This window comes from Gorilla gorilla, chromosome 4 (genome assembly GCF_029281585.2).
Source record: "Gorilla gorilla gorilla isolate KB3781 chromosome 4, NHGRI_mGorGor1-v2.1_pri, whole genome shotgun sequence".
Lineage (NCBI taxonomy): Eukaryota > Metazoa > Chordata > Mammalia > Primates > Hominidae > Gorilla > Gorilla gorilla.
Window position 1 is genome coordinate 156234680 of NC_073228.2, and position 14584 is coordinate 156249263.

Below are 14584 nucleotides of genomic sequence, written 5' to 3' on the forward strand. Positions count from 1 at the left end.
CTTAAGGGAATGTTGTGGCTGGTTTGATCTTCTATCCAGACCACTCAAACTTTCTTTGTATCAGCAATGAGGGTGTTTTGTTTTCTTACAATAATTTATGTGTTCACTAGAGTAGCACTTTTAACTTTCTTTAAGAGCTTTTCTTTTGTATTCCAAACTTGGCTAACAGCTACAAGAGGCATAGATAGCTCTAAGCCTATCTCAGTTTTTTTACATCCTCACTAAGCTTAATCCTTTCTAGCTTTTGATTTAAAGTGAGAGACTTGCCGCTCTTCCTTTCACTTACACTTAGAGGCCATTGTAGGGTTCTTAATTGGCCTAATTTTAATATTGTTTTGTCTCAGGGAATAGGTAGGCCCATGGAGAGGGACCAAGATGGGGAATGGCTGGTGGGTGGAACAGTCAGAACAACACAATATTTATTAAGCTCTCCATCTTCTATGGAAGCAGTTCATAGGTTTCCCAAAATAATTACAATAGTAATATCAAAGATCACTGACCACAGATCACCATAAGCACATATAATAATAATCAAGTTTATTGTGAAAATTATGATGATTGATACAGAGACATGAAGTGAGCACATGCCTTTGGGAAGAAAGATGCCAGCAGATTTGCTCAACAGCATTGCCACAAACTTTCAATTTTTTTAAAAGTGCAATATTTGAGAAGCACAATAAAATTCAGCACAATAAAACAAGTTATGCCTGTAGACAGCTGCCAAGGGACACTGATGTTGGCTTCTCACATCAAATAAAGTAGAACAGCATGTACATGTCTTCCTTCTGTGGCTCACAGTGGCCATTGGTAGTAGGAGTGACAGCCTGACTCGGAACGTAGATGACTCAGGATGAACCATTTCCATTAATGGAAATTAATCAAGGTATAGGTGCCATGCCTTTCCAGTCACATTCTTGGCATGAACTAGTGAAGGGGCATGAGGCAGTTAGGATAGTGGAAAGATAACTAAAAATTAGGCAGTCTTGGCTTTTAAAAACAGATCTAACTCTCAGTTTTCACGTTTATTAAAAAAAAAAACTAGCAATGGGTACATGAGTTGTAAGAGCCATTCTACCTCTCTAATATCATATGAGAAGGCATACATTATGGGATGTTCCTCTCTGAAGTTTTGAGGCATAGAGGAGAGTCAGCTCTGAAAGAATTCAGGTTTTGTTAAAGTGGAAGCTTTGATAGTTTGTTCTTGACATCTGTTCACTAGAGAGGGCTGTTGGGAGGTGAGAGTTGTGCACGGATGACTGACATGGGAATTGGGGACCTATATCTTCGGTCAGCTCAAAGTGGCATTCTGTCAGGAAGATGTTCCGCTGGGCAGGTGGCAACTGTGGGTCATGCTGGGAGTGCCACTGTTTGTGGAAAGAAGAGATCACATTCTGGAATGCTGCCTGGAAGCGGCGAGACAGTAGGTTATAGATAATGGGGTTGACAGCTGAGCTCAGGTAGAAGAAGACACCTGGAATGCAGGGGATTTAAAAAGATGTGCTGAGAAGAACTTAAGTGACCGGCATGAAGGAAGAAGCATAAATATTTACAAAGGCCTAGAATCCCTGTGATTGCCTCTTTTATAAGTGATAATACATACAAGCATCTAATTGAGAATACAAAATGCTCTGAATAGATCTTCCACCTGTGCACTTAGCCATCAAACACAAAGATTAAAGAGTCTTGGAGTAAGTTAGGCTGACATGGGATCTCTCTGAGATGTTCAGCAACTTTCTTTGATCACTACTTGTTTAATTAAAGAACATGTTTCTATAACATGACTGAAAGATGCTTAAATATCAGAGGGAAGAGAAACGTTTCTATCTCATTGGAATTTTACTTAAATCTATAATTTGGAATTGCAAGTAGTGGAAGAAGGTAAATCAGCCAAGGCTTAGTTCCTGCTGAGACTCCTTATAATGCTAAGATACGGCTTCAAAGAAATATTCCCTAGCGTGCTGTTCCTACCTACCCTTTTCCCTTGATGGTTCCTCCATCCTTTTGAAGAATTGTATTTTACCATTTATTTCCTCTACCAATTAACCTTCACATTGTCATTTTCCTGTTTGGAATACACTCTTCCTTTATTGCCTTTTTAAATTTTATTTCTCTAAAGCCCAAAATGAGCCCAAGTTTGGGAATCAGAGGACCTAGTTCCTGATCTTGGCCCTCTAATATCCTGTGGCCTTAGACAAATCCTGGTACTTCAGTTTCTTTCTCTGTAAAATGGGAATATGATTTCCAGCCTAACCCACCTCCCTGGATTATTGTGAGGGTAAAGTTAAGATACCACCCACAGAGAGGTTGAGAATGGCTAAGAATGTAAAACAAGTGATGGGTAATATTGCCAACAGGTTCCTTGTTGTCCTTATTTATGTGGTTCGGGACATTCAGAATGCTATATGCCTTGTTTACAGAATAAACATGGAAGAATGTTAAAGGAGAATCTTTCTATGCATTAATACTATTAGTTCATTCAAAAAATAAATATTGATTTAACTCTTATTATGTGCCATGAACTTCAAGGCACATTGGGAGGTAGTGAATTTAGACTTTGTTCTCCAAGATCTTGGAATGGTACTGCAGACACAAGATTTATGGCCAAGTTAAATAATTAACAATACAACAATACCAAGCAGTATCTGTTAAGAACAAATATGAGATAACAAATCATGCTATAGCAATTCACATAATAACAGAAACACAAGGACTGTGATAGTCATAAAAGATTTAGTGGGGGCGATTGAACTCTAGCCAGGCCTCAAAATGGGTAAGAGATAGTTGAGGAAGATAGGAGAGGGTGTTGCAGGTACAGGGTATATAGCATGCACAAGTATTCGGGGGCAGGAATGGCCATATTGTGCAGGAATAATGTGCAGAACTCTCTAATTACCAATTTGATAAGTATATGGTCTATGAATAAAAATAATAAAAGTTGGAGGATTAAAAGGCAAGTTGGGGGTATTTTCTGTAGGGTTTAAGAGATTTAGATTTAATCTAGTGTGCTAATATAAAAGGGGGGAGATGGTATCTGAACAGGATCATGTCATTATTGAGGCTATAACTTGAAAATCTTAAGATAATTGCCTTGACGCATCCAGAGATTTGTAGTCAATTAGTCAAGTCTCATTTGACCTTGTAGTGCTTTCTCATTTATTTTAACATTTCTGTTTTCTGCAGATTAACCAAAAGGATAAACTAAGAGATATACATATTTTTGAGCTTTGGTTGCAAATGGTTGAACAGGAAAGTGCTAATGTCCAGGAATAAGCTATACATTAGGCCTGCTGAGTACAAAAAAGAGGGTGACAGCAAATATATAATATACACAATATTCAGTATAGATGTCATTGTTTCTGCTTTGTACACATCTGGAGCTTAACTTGTAAAAGGTGATCTTATCTTTCCTTTCCGGTGATGTCTTCAATAATCTAATGAGCCCATAGAATCAGCCGGTGACCAGGAGAGGTGGGGGGACAGAAGAGGTCCGAGCCTAAGGCTAACACTGAGTTAGCTGTCACTGACTGAGAAAGAAGAAACTAGGTAGTCATTCTCTGCCCCATTTTAGTAGAAAGAACACTGAACTTGAAGTTAGATGACTTGGGTGGGTTATTTGTTAGCTAAGTGCCTTAGGGCAAATCATTTCTTCTTGTGGAAGGGTTTTATTTTTGACTATACAATATTAATCATAATATCCACCTAATAACCTTGCGATGATTATAGAAAGACCGATTTTATCCAGCAATTACAGCTTAAAGAGCTCTTTAATGTCTATTATTGCATTTGCTCCTTACCATCAGTCCATGGTTTGTCTACAGGAGGCATTTTTTTTTTTTTTTTTTTTTTTTTTTTGCCATTTTGCAGTTGAGGAAACTTTGGTGTGAAGGCAGCCACGTTCTCCAGATCACTCAGAATAGCAATGGTGAAACTGGGTTGCAAATCCAGGTCATCTGACTTACTGACCTTTCCACCATGGTTTCCACAATATACTATGGTATCCTCAACAAGCAGAGTTACAGTAGCCTAAAAGGAGAACTTGATGACCTATGAATACCATTTGGTTTTCCTTCATGAGGATATAATACTTCCCAAAGGCAATATGAGATTTCAGGGACATGGGTGTTTACTAAATAAGAACCAACTTAATTGCAGGGCCATTTGGAGGATAACCAAAGGAATCACTCCTTGACCATTTTCCTTCTGTAATCATCACAGTTAGACTTGAGGTTTTCCATAAAGTAGCCTTGAAAATAGTGATCTGGTATATATGTATTTGGAACAGTACCAAACATAATCAATCTCTGAATAAAAGAAAAATCAAATGTCTTCATTATAGCATGGCAGATCCCTGTGATAAATTGGAGTACTTAGGCATCTAAGCAAGATGAAGAAGAAGCTGCTGTTACCTGAATACTAGTCATGCACCAAATCCAGCTAAGGTTTTACCTGACACCACATGGATGAGGTTGAACACAGCAGCCAGGGATTCAGTCCACTCCTCCACAAAGCTGAAGAAGAGTCGGTCAATGTGGAACGGGGCCCAACAGATAGCAAACACTAAGACCAAGACAACTGAAAATGGATGATAAATGGGAGACCAGAAGACAGTCTGTGCAAGGATAGGTATACAATGCTCACTCTGAGTCAATCATTTCTTCTGGCAGTTTTTCCCTTCAACGTTGTTAAGCTATAACAGTTATAGAGGCAAACTAGATCCCAAAGAGCCTCAGTACAAAACACTTAAAACACAAGAATGAATTGTATAAGATCTAGGATCAGTTTTCCATAAGATTATACAAGATTTCTTATATAATGTAAAACTATTTAGAACATTTAAAATAGTATTTAATTTATTTCAAAGTCCTGAAAACATCTTATTGTGAAAGATAAATAATAAACTGTTAAATGTGTATATAAATTCATCGTGTTGTTATAGGAATAATTAGAAGTTTCTCTGAATTCAATAATTTAAAATTCTGCAATGGGTAGGCAAGGAGAAAGAAGAGATCAAACAACCACAAGCATAATAGTACTTTACAAGAATCTTTTGATTGGAAGGGATGTGTCTGTCATATTATAAATTGCTACAGCACAGAATTCCTTCCCATCTCTTATTTTCACCTCCCAAAACAGAGACTGGTATTTCTGTAGTTTTTCTTTGGGGCATTTAAGCTCCACAAATTAAACACACACACACATACACACACACCTTTTTTTTTCCCTTTTGAAGTTGTAAATACTTTACTTTGCTATGACATGACTCTTGGGATTTGCCTAAAGATAATCTTTTGGGGCTAGGGGAGAGATAAGGGTATACATGAAACAAGATTAGCTATGAGGTAATACTTTTTGAAGCTGGGTGATGGGTACGTGGGTATTCATTTTACAGTTTTCTGTACTTGTGTACAGATATGAAGTTTTCATAGTAAGCAGTATTATACGTGCATTTCCTGTTGGCATTAAACACATTCAGAGTAAGTTGTTTGCCTGTGTGGTATGGTTTCAAAGATAACTATAGGTTTCTACTGAATTTGCCAACCCAAGAAAAGTCCCTAATCTGCTCACTACTGCCTACAATTCCCTTTAATTAAAACTTTAATTCCTGACGGGCGTGGTGGCTCAGGCCTATAATCCCAGCACTTTGGGTAGCCAAGGGGTGGATCTCCTGAGGTCAGGAGTTCAAGAACAGCCTGGACAAAACCCCGTCTTTACTAAAAATACAAAAATCAGCCAGGTGTGGTTGCACACGCCTGTAATCCCAGCTACTCAGGAGGCTGAGGCAGGAGAATTGCTTGAACCTGGGAGGCAGAGGTTACAGTGAGCCGAGATGCCACTGCACTCCAGCCAGGGCAACAGGGGAAGACTCCATCTCAACAACAACAGCAACAACAAACAACTTTAATTCCTGTTAAAGTTGAACCCCATCCCAACGCAAATACTTTACAGTGTATTCTGTTATTGTGACTTTAATATGAGTGAGCTTCATGTTTTTTCTTTTTTTTGTGAGAGTAGATTATGACCAAGGAGAAAAGGGGAGGGATAATGAAGAAACTATATTTCTTAATAGAGAAAGTCAAGTGCCAAGAGGAGCTAAAATATTTCCAAGAAGATAACTCTTAGAATCGAGAAGACCCACTTCAGGGACTTCACAGTTTATTTTTTGTTCAGAAATGCTGTATAGTTACAGTGAATGTTTCATATGCATATTAGCCTGGAGGATTCATTTCTTCTAAACTTTAGATTTTGATTTGCAAAATGTATTATAAATCTCCTTTCCCTCATCAGTAACTCTCATATAGTAGTGCTGCATCATATATTTTTATAACATTCTTTTGGGAGACTGTGGCTCAGTAAGTGAATTTTAAAAAAGATCTTATTTATTCAAAAGTATACTGTTTGAAACAAAGTTATACAATGTCATATGTGAAATGGCTACTTGGAGATGCCTGCCAGATGTTCTTAACCTGGAACTAAAAGATCCCATGGAGTCTATGAGTATCAGGGGTTGGTTCGTAACCTCCTGAGATGGATTGTAAAATCTTCTGTGTATGCATATTTGTTCATTTTTTTTTTTGGAATGGAGAGTCTACAGCTTTCATCATATTTTAAAAGAAATCCATAATACAAATAGGTTAAAAACCTGCTCATTTCACAGAGGGGGAAAGTGAAGCTCAAAGGCTGAGAAAGTGAATGTAATTTACCAAGCACCACACAGAGTGTATGTCAGTGGATGAAACTGAGAGTGTTGTTTTGAGGGTTCAAAACCAAAAATGAAACAAAACACACAGGTCCTAGAAGCTTGAAGAAGCAAAGGAAGACAGGTCACCTAGAGTTGACATAGACCATTAAGGAGGTGTCTTCATTATATATCTCTCCCCTTTGCTCCTTGATCTTAATCTACTGTCATAAATACTCTGTTTCAGGACAAATTGGAACCTACCCCAGCAGCATTTAGTTGGTACCAAATGTACCTCCTTTGCTCGTATGAACAAAACAAAACAAAAAACAAAATGGGGCACTTACACAGCATCTTGTTGACTGATTTTCTGCAGGGTCTTTGAGTATTTGCATTCCCTTCATCTGCCTCAAGAGATTTGTCTTTCTTTAGCTGAAAGGGAAGTAAGTTGGGAGAGATAGTAAGGAAGTGAAACATTTTTCCTCCTGTTAAAATCTGAGAAACATAACTCAAACACTCATTTTGAAGACAGAAGAACTGAGACTTAGAGAAATGTAAGACTATGTCAAATGTTTAACAGTATGTTGAAGGTGGAATTGGATTCAGGTCATCTACTCAACTGGATAAATGATTGTGGCCAAGTAATAGCGCAACCACTTTTCGTATACAGTTATGTGGAAACTTGGCTGTGTAGCATGTTAATAGGTGTTCCATGAAAAATGTAAAATTCTGAAGTTCAAGAAAAGTTAGAAAGGCTTCTGAATTCATTCATTCACTCATTCATAATTATTAGAAATCTGTTAAAGTGAAATCCTTCTGCTATGTGGTGGATAAGTAGTAGAAAACCAAAACAGGAATTCTTCTTGCCTCATCAGTATTTATTGTGGATCTTCTCAGAGACTTAAATATGCTGATGGGCATTATGAATTTTCAAGGGGGATAGTGTATCAACTTTCCACTTAGCTCCCCTCTACCTTCCACACTCACATCACCTACTCATATCTTAGCCAAAAGGGAGATAGTGTTTATTTGAGTAAACAATATTTTCCCCCAACCCTTTTCAGTGGATTACCTTGTACCATCTTGACAAACACAAATTGGGAAATGTTGTTTTAATATTACAGTAATATTAATTACTGAAAAGTCTTATGTGTTTCTGAGTTAAGATGTTTAAAGTATATTCATCCTTGTTGGAAGATATGGAGATCCTTGATGTAACATTTGAAACTTTCAGCTATCAACACTACTTGTATGCACAATCTTCCTTGCTCAGTTCAAGTCCTGCCTGTTCCTGAAAGACTTTGATGACCACTTTAGCCCACTGTCTTCTCCTTCCTTTGAACTCCCACAGCACTGAAGATCTACATCATTCATCCAGTTGTGGAAGTTTTTCTCTTTATTTTACACATTTTTTAATTTGTGGGGATGTTTGGCCAAATAAAGGAAGCTTTAAGGACTCATGATAAAATACCATCAAATATCCAGAAATTATTATAGTACATAGTGAATATATATTTACCCATTAGTTCTCTAGCATTTACTTCTCTCTTCTCTTAATAATAGCACCCTAATTTTCCCTTAGGGAATGTACTCCTTCCCCATTCTTAGTCTTTAATTTGTATAGAGGTGTCACTAAACTTCAGCTCCAGGTATAGTCCCTAAACAATTTAGCCAATCAACTTGTCCTATCCTCCAGTCACAATGATTGAATAATGCAGACCAATGAGATTTCAGATATTTGCTTGTGCTTCTGAAGATGCAAGTTTTCATTTATTTTTTATTGGGACTGCCAGAGGGAGTCCTTCTCTGCATATGAGGTCTGGAATTACAAATGTTATTTTTTTTCCACCACAAAGAAAAAATGCTTGGAGCCACCAAAGGATGACTGTGTGCAGTTTGAGGTTGAAACCAACACCATAGAAAAAAAGAGCAAAGAAACAGAAATAAAGTTAGGTTTATAATAAGATCGTGTGTTTTATTTAATTAATCTTCACCAAGAGCTAGCTCGGCTTCTGAACTTTTCATGTCTATGCTCCCTTTGGGATTTACCTAGGGTTGGAGTCTCTCATCGGCAGTGTAAAAAGTCCGGGCTAATTGATTGAAGCCATCAGGTGGAACGAAAATTTAACTTATTTTATACAGTCATGGCAGTAGATTAGAATCAATCTATTTAGTTACAGGTAGATAGATTCTAACTCAAGATAAGGAAGAAATTTTTGTGATTATGTGCAATAATGGAACAAACTGCTATAAGAAGCAATAATCGTCCTGGGCTGGATAGCATTTTGAAGGAATATCCCAGAAAGGGTATTTAAAATTAAATAGACTTGGAAGAGTGGGTCTTTAAAAGCTGCCTCGAAACTTCAGCAAATCCATATCCAGTCTTCCTAACAAACATATATGCTGCTTGCAGTTAGGTAGCACTCAGGACCACATAGGACCTCAAGAATCCTCTTGGATAACGTATAAACATGGCCATTTGTCTCTTGAATATATTGGAGTGTTCTACATGTATCTGTGTCTTCATAAAGTAAAGGATTAAAGACTCTGTGAGATTAGGACTAGAAAGGAAAAATCTGAAGGTGAAAAGTATTATTAATGCGATAGTAAAACAAAATCATGCAGGTAGAGTGCTTATCTCAGTGCCTGGCACGTGATACTCAGCAAGTTGTATATTACTGCTATTACAGTGATTCTGATTATTATCCAGAGTATACTAAAGAGACATCAGAAAAAATGATTTTTAAAAACTAGAGTTGTTTGTTTATATATGTGAGGTTACTTTTGTGAAGTACTGAGTCCCTTCTAGAAATTCTTTTCTCACGTTACCACTCGCTCACAAAGAGTGCCTGTACTGATACAAAGGAGGCAGATACGCTGAGAAGAAAAACACATTCAAGGTTAGAGCAATGTATCAAACTTCAAACTTTACTAACTCATCTTAGATTAAATCTATTAAAGGTTCTAATTACTTCATGCCATTTAAAGATTGTGGTTTTTACATTATGCAGTTATTCTATTATTTTATTTCAGTTCATAATCAAGAACAATAAAAAATATTGAGATATATTAGTCACTTCCTGCCTTGTGTTTAACAGTTCTCAATGGTAATTTCTCCACCCCAAGGAACAATTTTTTAAAAAAATCAAACATCAAACAAATAGTTCACGCAATTCTTTTATGAACAGGCTTCCTGTAGCAGCATAGTTTACACTAAAAAGAAAATCATGTGCTGATGAATTGTTGCTTATTTTGCAGCTTCCTTAGTTTATAATGACCTAACTAGCTAACTAGAGGAAGAGTGAAAAATTGATTACTTACATATGGTGTACATTGTTCCAACAGAATTTGGAGTGGTTAACAGAATAGAATAGAATCAAAACAGATAGTCTAGCCAATATTCAATGCTGCTTTATCGTTGAATAATTTCACTTCCCTACAGATGTTTAGTAAAGTAGATATTCAACCATTCGTTATTCTTCCCCACCCCAAAACTTTTATTTTACAACTCAGGTTACAAAAGGAGGAGTGAAAATTTGTGATTACTATTACTAAATATTGTGATTACTAAAAGTTGTGATTACCATTACTAAATAGTGTGATTACTAAAAATTGTGATTACCTTCTTTAGCTACAGAAGAGCAAAGTGAAAGGGAGGTTCACGAGGTTATTATTCAGGTTGATACATTATGCCGATCAGTTGTTTATACTGCCTGAAATCACTCTACCAGATGATCATTTGTATAGTTTGTGGGACTTAGTTTCAGAATACCAGATTATAATATAGGTTTTGTGTAAATATCTCTATAATCTTAACACAATCTATTTACTTAAAAAAATTAGTGCAACCCTGTGTTGGCATGGTTGAATTCTGCTGCAATTCATACATCCATCCTCATCAACTCAATCATGAATGCAGCATGCAGGAGATGTAAGAACTAAATCAGACTGTCACCAGAACTTCCTCCCAGATGTGGAGGGACTTGCCCTAGAATTGTCTATTTTCTATCTCTATAACTTTCAAAGCCTGGAGAACAGCTCAGTGGTGGCTGTGTCCTGGAATGATGCCGCGTGACTGAATGCCGAGCTGTGAGCACAGATACGGGTTTCCTCCTTCTTCTCTGGTCCTGTGATTTCATCAGTCTTGGGCTTGCTGCCTTCTGAAAGCAGTGGGTCCCAGAGTCAATCACACCTTCAAACTTTCCAACAGAGTCAGTCACTTAACAATCATTAGGATTGCTTGGGTCTCTTTGAGATGATATTTCCAAATCTTTGTTTTAAAGGTAGAGAAGCTAAAGCCCAGCAATGAAGGAAGTAATTTGGCCTCATTCATTCACTGAGCTTACAGTCTAGTTGGGGAGAAAAAAATTAATTAAGGAATCCATAAGTATGGAAATATAAATTGTAATGAAGGAAAATCACGGAGAGCCATGAGCACCTACAACAGGAAACAGGGATGCTCAGGGAATCTGGGAGAGCTTCCCTGAGGAAGTGTGATTGAAGTATGACACAGAGAATAAATGAGGGTTAGAAAGGCAAAAGGGGGAGTGGTGGCAGACAGTAGGAACATTTCAGGCTACAGGTATAGTGTACATAAAGGCCCTGCGATCAGTGACACAGAATAGGGCCTACTTTTCCTGACTTTCAGTATAGAGATTTTTAAATTCTTCTAGAAGTGACTTTGTAAGCAGTTAGTTTCTTTCCTGGTGTCCTCTGGTACCCTGGATAACAGCTCATCCTTCCTGAAAACAGGCTGTCAAAAGTTGAATTACATACACAAAGCAAACCAGGGTGGTTTTTAAACTTTTGTCTGAGCTATCACTTACCTCCTGATACAAGGTAGCCATGGACTTTTGATAATAAAACACAGTGAAACTGATTGTAACAGATTGGAAGAGGAACTGTGCATTTCCTACCCAAAGTTAAACGTTTTTCCCAAACTGACCCAAAATAGGTGACTGTTTGGCATTGGATGAGGTAATACTAAGTGGGTGGGTATTTCTCATAAGACTTTCTTTGGAGTTGTATAGAAGTCTTTTCCCCACAGTGAGATGTGCAGGACATTCTTAAGACATGGCTGTGAGCTAGTGGGACATATCTCTGGGAATACAGGTGCTAGCCCTCCAGGAGGGGACTGGCACAGCTCTCTGCCTAATTAGATTTACTCTTGTGCCCAGATGTCCGTGACACTTAGAATTTGTTCTTCCTACTTAGACCTCACTATTCACCTTAGGGACAATAGGTATTCAAAAGGACTACCATTGGGCACTTGCTTCTGACAATCAGCTTCTCAGAGATGGACTGAAATAGGAGTATATTAGTTGTCACATAAAGTGTGATGTCAGAACCATCTCAAAGCAAATGATGTGAATGTGATATCTGTTTGTCCTGTCATTTAAAACTCACATTGCTTCAGCTCACAGGTGTTTTTTTTCTTTTTTAAAAGGAATAATAGACTGTTAGAGCTAGAGGGGACATAGATAGGATCTGATGTGACCTTTTCATTTTATACATGGGAAAACTAATTCCAGGAGAATTATGTGGCTTGCCTAAAGGCATATTATATGTCAGCTGTAGATCTGGGAGTCTAAATGGTCTCGTAACTGTTTACTACACAAGCTATAATACCTCCCTTAAGTGGGTGTAAAATTGTCATTGTCAAGAACTTTTCTCTTCATGAATTTGGGTGCAGAATATACCAGAGAGGAATTATATAGACTAATTCCTACCCTTATTAAGAATAGTTTCTCTCAGCTAATTTAGACACCCCCCTTCTGAAAAAGAAATCAGTTTACCACCATAAACATAGGAAAAGAACCTCTAATTATATATGTTGCAAAATAAGTGTTATCTTTTTCTTAATTTCAGATAAGCTCTTATTCACATTTTTTCACTCTATCTCATGTGCTGTTTACTTCCTTATCTCTCAATCTGCACCTGCTCAAAAGAAGCTCAAGTTATCTCAGTCATGTCATTAATATATATGACCATATATTATATATAACTATATATTATATATATGACTATATATTATATATGTAACTATACATATAATATATATAGTTTTATTTTGTTTTGTTTCAACCTCATTTTAATGAAAGGGTCAGAGCAACCACAGGAAATGTCTGATTTTAAAACGAATACCTATCTTGGACTATAAAATAGGCAGGGATAGTTTGTGTTATACTCAGACCAAGTTGGTGTAGAGGAAAATCTCAATGCAGGCAGTGGCCAGGGGCTGGAAAGTGACAACAGGATGTGGAGAAGTCTCTCAAAGTGTGGCCACCTCACCCCAGATCACCTGATGTGCTTATTTAAAATGAGGCTCCACCTCAGACCTTCTGAATCCTATTTTCCTGGGGGTGAGGTATGCATATTGCTCCCAAAGTAAGTTTTCTGGATGATTCTTAGGAACATTTAGATATGAGAACCCCAAGAATAGAGGGAAGAAAAATAGAAGACGAGCTAAAGGAAATGATAAATAGTTGTGGTTACCATTCATCTCATTTGAGGCAAGTCCTTTTAAGTCTCAATTTCCCATCTGAGCTCATTCTATTTTCCCTCTGTTCCCTTCCATTTCTGAATTTCCCCAATTCTAAGTTTTTCTCTGAACTTTGAGCCTGTGAAAAAAGAAGGGATGCTGCCTCAGGCCACCCCAGCCTAGATACTCACTCTGAGTGCCATGAGGTAGTAGAGGACACTGATGACAGTCATGGGGAGGAGGTAGAATAGGAAGGAGGTGACCTGGATGATGAAATTGTAGATCCACATGGGCTTGATGACCGTACAGGTGGCCGAACCTGGGACCAGGGACCCATTGGGGAAGTAGTGGAACTTGATGCCATGGATGCTGGTGTTGGGCAGGGAGAAGAGCACGGAGAAGCCCCAGACGATGCCCAGGATCCTGAGGGCCCGGCGCCGGGTGCTCTGCAGTTTGGCGCGGAACGGGTGTAGGATGGCCACGTAGCGCTCCACGCTGACGGTGGTGATGCTGAGGATGGAGGCGAAGCACACGGTCTCAAAGAGGGCCGTCTTGAAGTAGCAGCCCACGGGCCCGAACAAGAAAGGGTAGTTGCGCCACATCTCATAGACTTCCAGGGGCATTCCAAGGAGCAGGACCAGGAGGTCAGAGACCGCCAGGCTGAAGAGGTAGTAGTTGGTGGGAGTCTTCATAGCCTGGTGCTGCAGAATCACCAGGCACACCAGGACATTGCCAATGACCCCCACCACAAAAATTGGCACATACACCACAGACACGGGGAGGAAGAAGTGGCTGCGCCGAGGTCCGCAGAGGAAGGCCAGATACTCCTCGGTGCTGTTCAGGTGTTTCTGGAATGGATCTTCTAGTTTCTGCTGGTAGATCCAGGAAGCATTCTGAAGTTTTTCCATCCCTGACATTAAAATCCAAGGCCTGAGCCTCCCCTGGTACGAGGCTCTGTTTCAAGCTGAGCCAGGAAAAAAAAAAAAAAAGAAAAGAAAAAAGGAAAAAAAAAAAGAGAAAGCAGTCACGAAAATCACAGGCTTCGTAAGGAAGGCTGGGAGAGAGTGAGTGTTTCACCCTCCAGGTTAGGCTGCCTGGACCGCCGATCCCTTTTGAAGAGCCCCGGAGACACAAGCCCCTCCCCTTGACAGGCTAAGGGCCAATGAGAGTGTGTTAGGCTGCACTGGAGGAGAGGGGTGCTGGCTTCGAGTCAGGAAGCAGGGGAGGAGGCAGAGACCTCTCCCTGAATGGGAAGGAGCTGGGAAGGCAGAGCTGACACAAAAGAAGCCACTCGAACTTCATGGATGGGCACTTTGAGCAATGCAGGTTGCAAAGTTGTGGGAATCTGGGTAGACATAGAAATTAAAGTTGCAGGGCCATGGGCAAAAGAATACCAATCTCCACTAACCCTTGTCAGCCGTACAGCA

General features: G+C 38.8%; 1 protein-coding gene across 1 annotated transcript; it reads right to left on the reverse strand.

Annotated features, from left to right (window-relative positions):
* Window positions 1-520: 520 nt before the first annotated feature.
* NMUR2 (neuromedin U receptor 2) lies at window positions 521-14244 on the reverse strand. The gene is made up of 4 exons (XM_004042859.5): window positions 13349-14244; window positions 7024-7108; window positions 4447-4572; window positions 521-1471 (listed from the first exon to the last, which is right to left on the reverse strand). The coding sequence occupies exons 1-4, from the start codon at window positions 14072-14074 to the stop codon at window positions 1164-1166; spliced, it is 1245 nt and encodes a 414-aa protein (XP_004042907.5). The 5' UTR covers window positions 14075-14244; the 3' UTR covers window positions 521-1163.
* Between the last annotated feature and the right edge of the window lie 340 nt (window positions 14245-14584).

Coding starts and splice junctions, on each gene's coding strand:
- NMUR2 (XM_004042859.5), bottom strand. CDS start 14,074: ATGTCAGGGATGGAAAAACTTCAGAATGCTTCCTGGATCTACCAGCAG. Junction 4,573..7,023: donor ATCAGTCAACAAGATGCTGT/GTAAGTGCCCCA, acceptor ATCCATTTTCAG/TTGTCTTGGTCTTAGTGTTT. Junction 1,472..4,446: donor CCTCATCCATGTGGTGTCAG/GTAAAACCTTAG, acceptor CCTGCATTCCAG/GTGTCTTCTTCTACCTGAGC.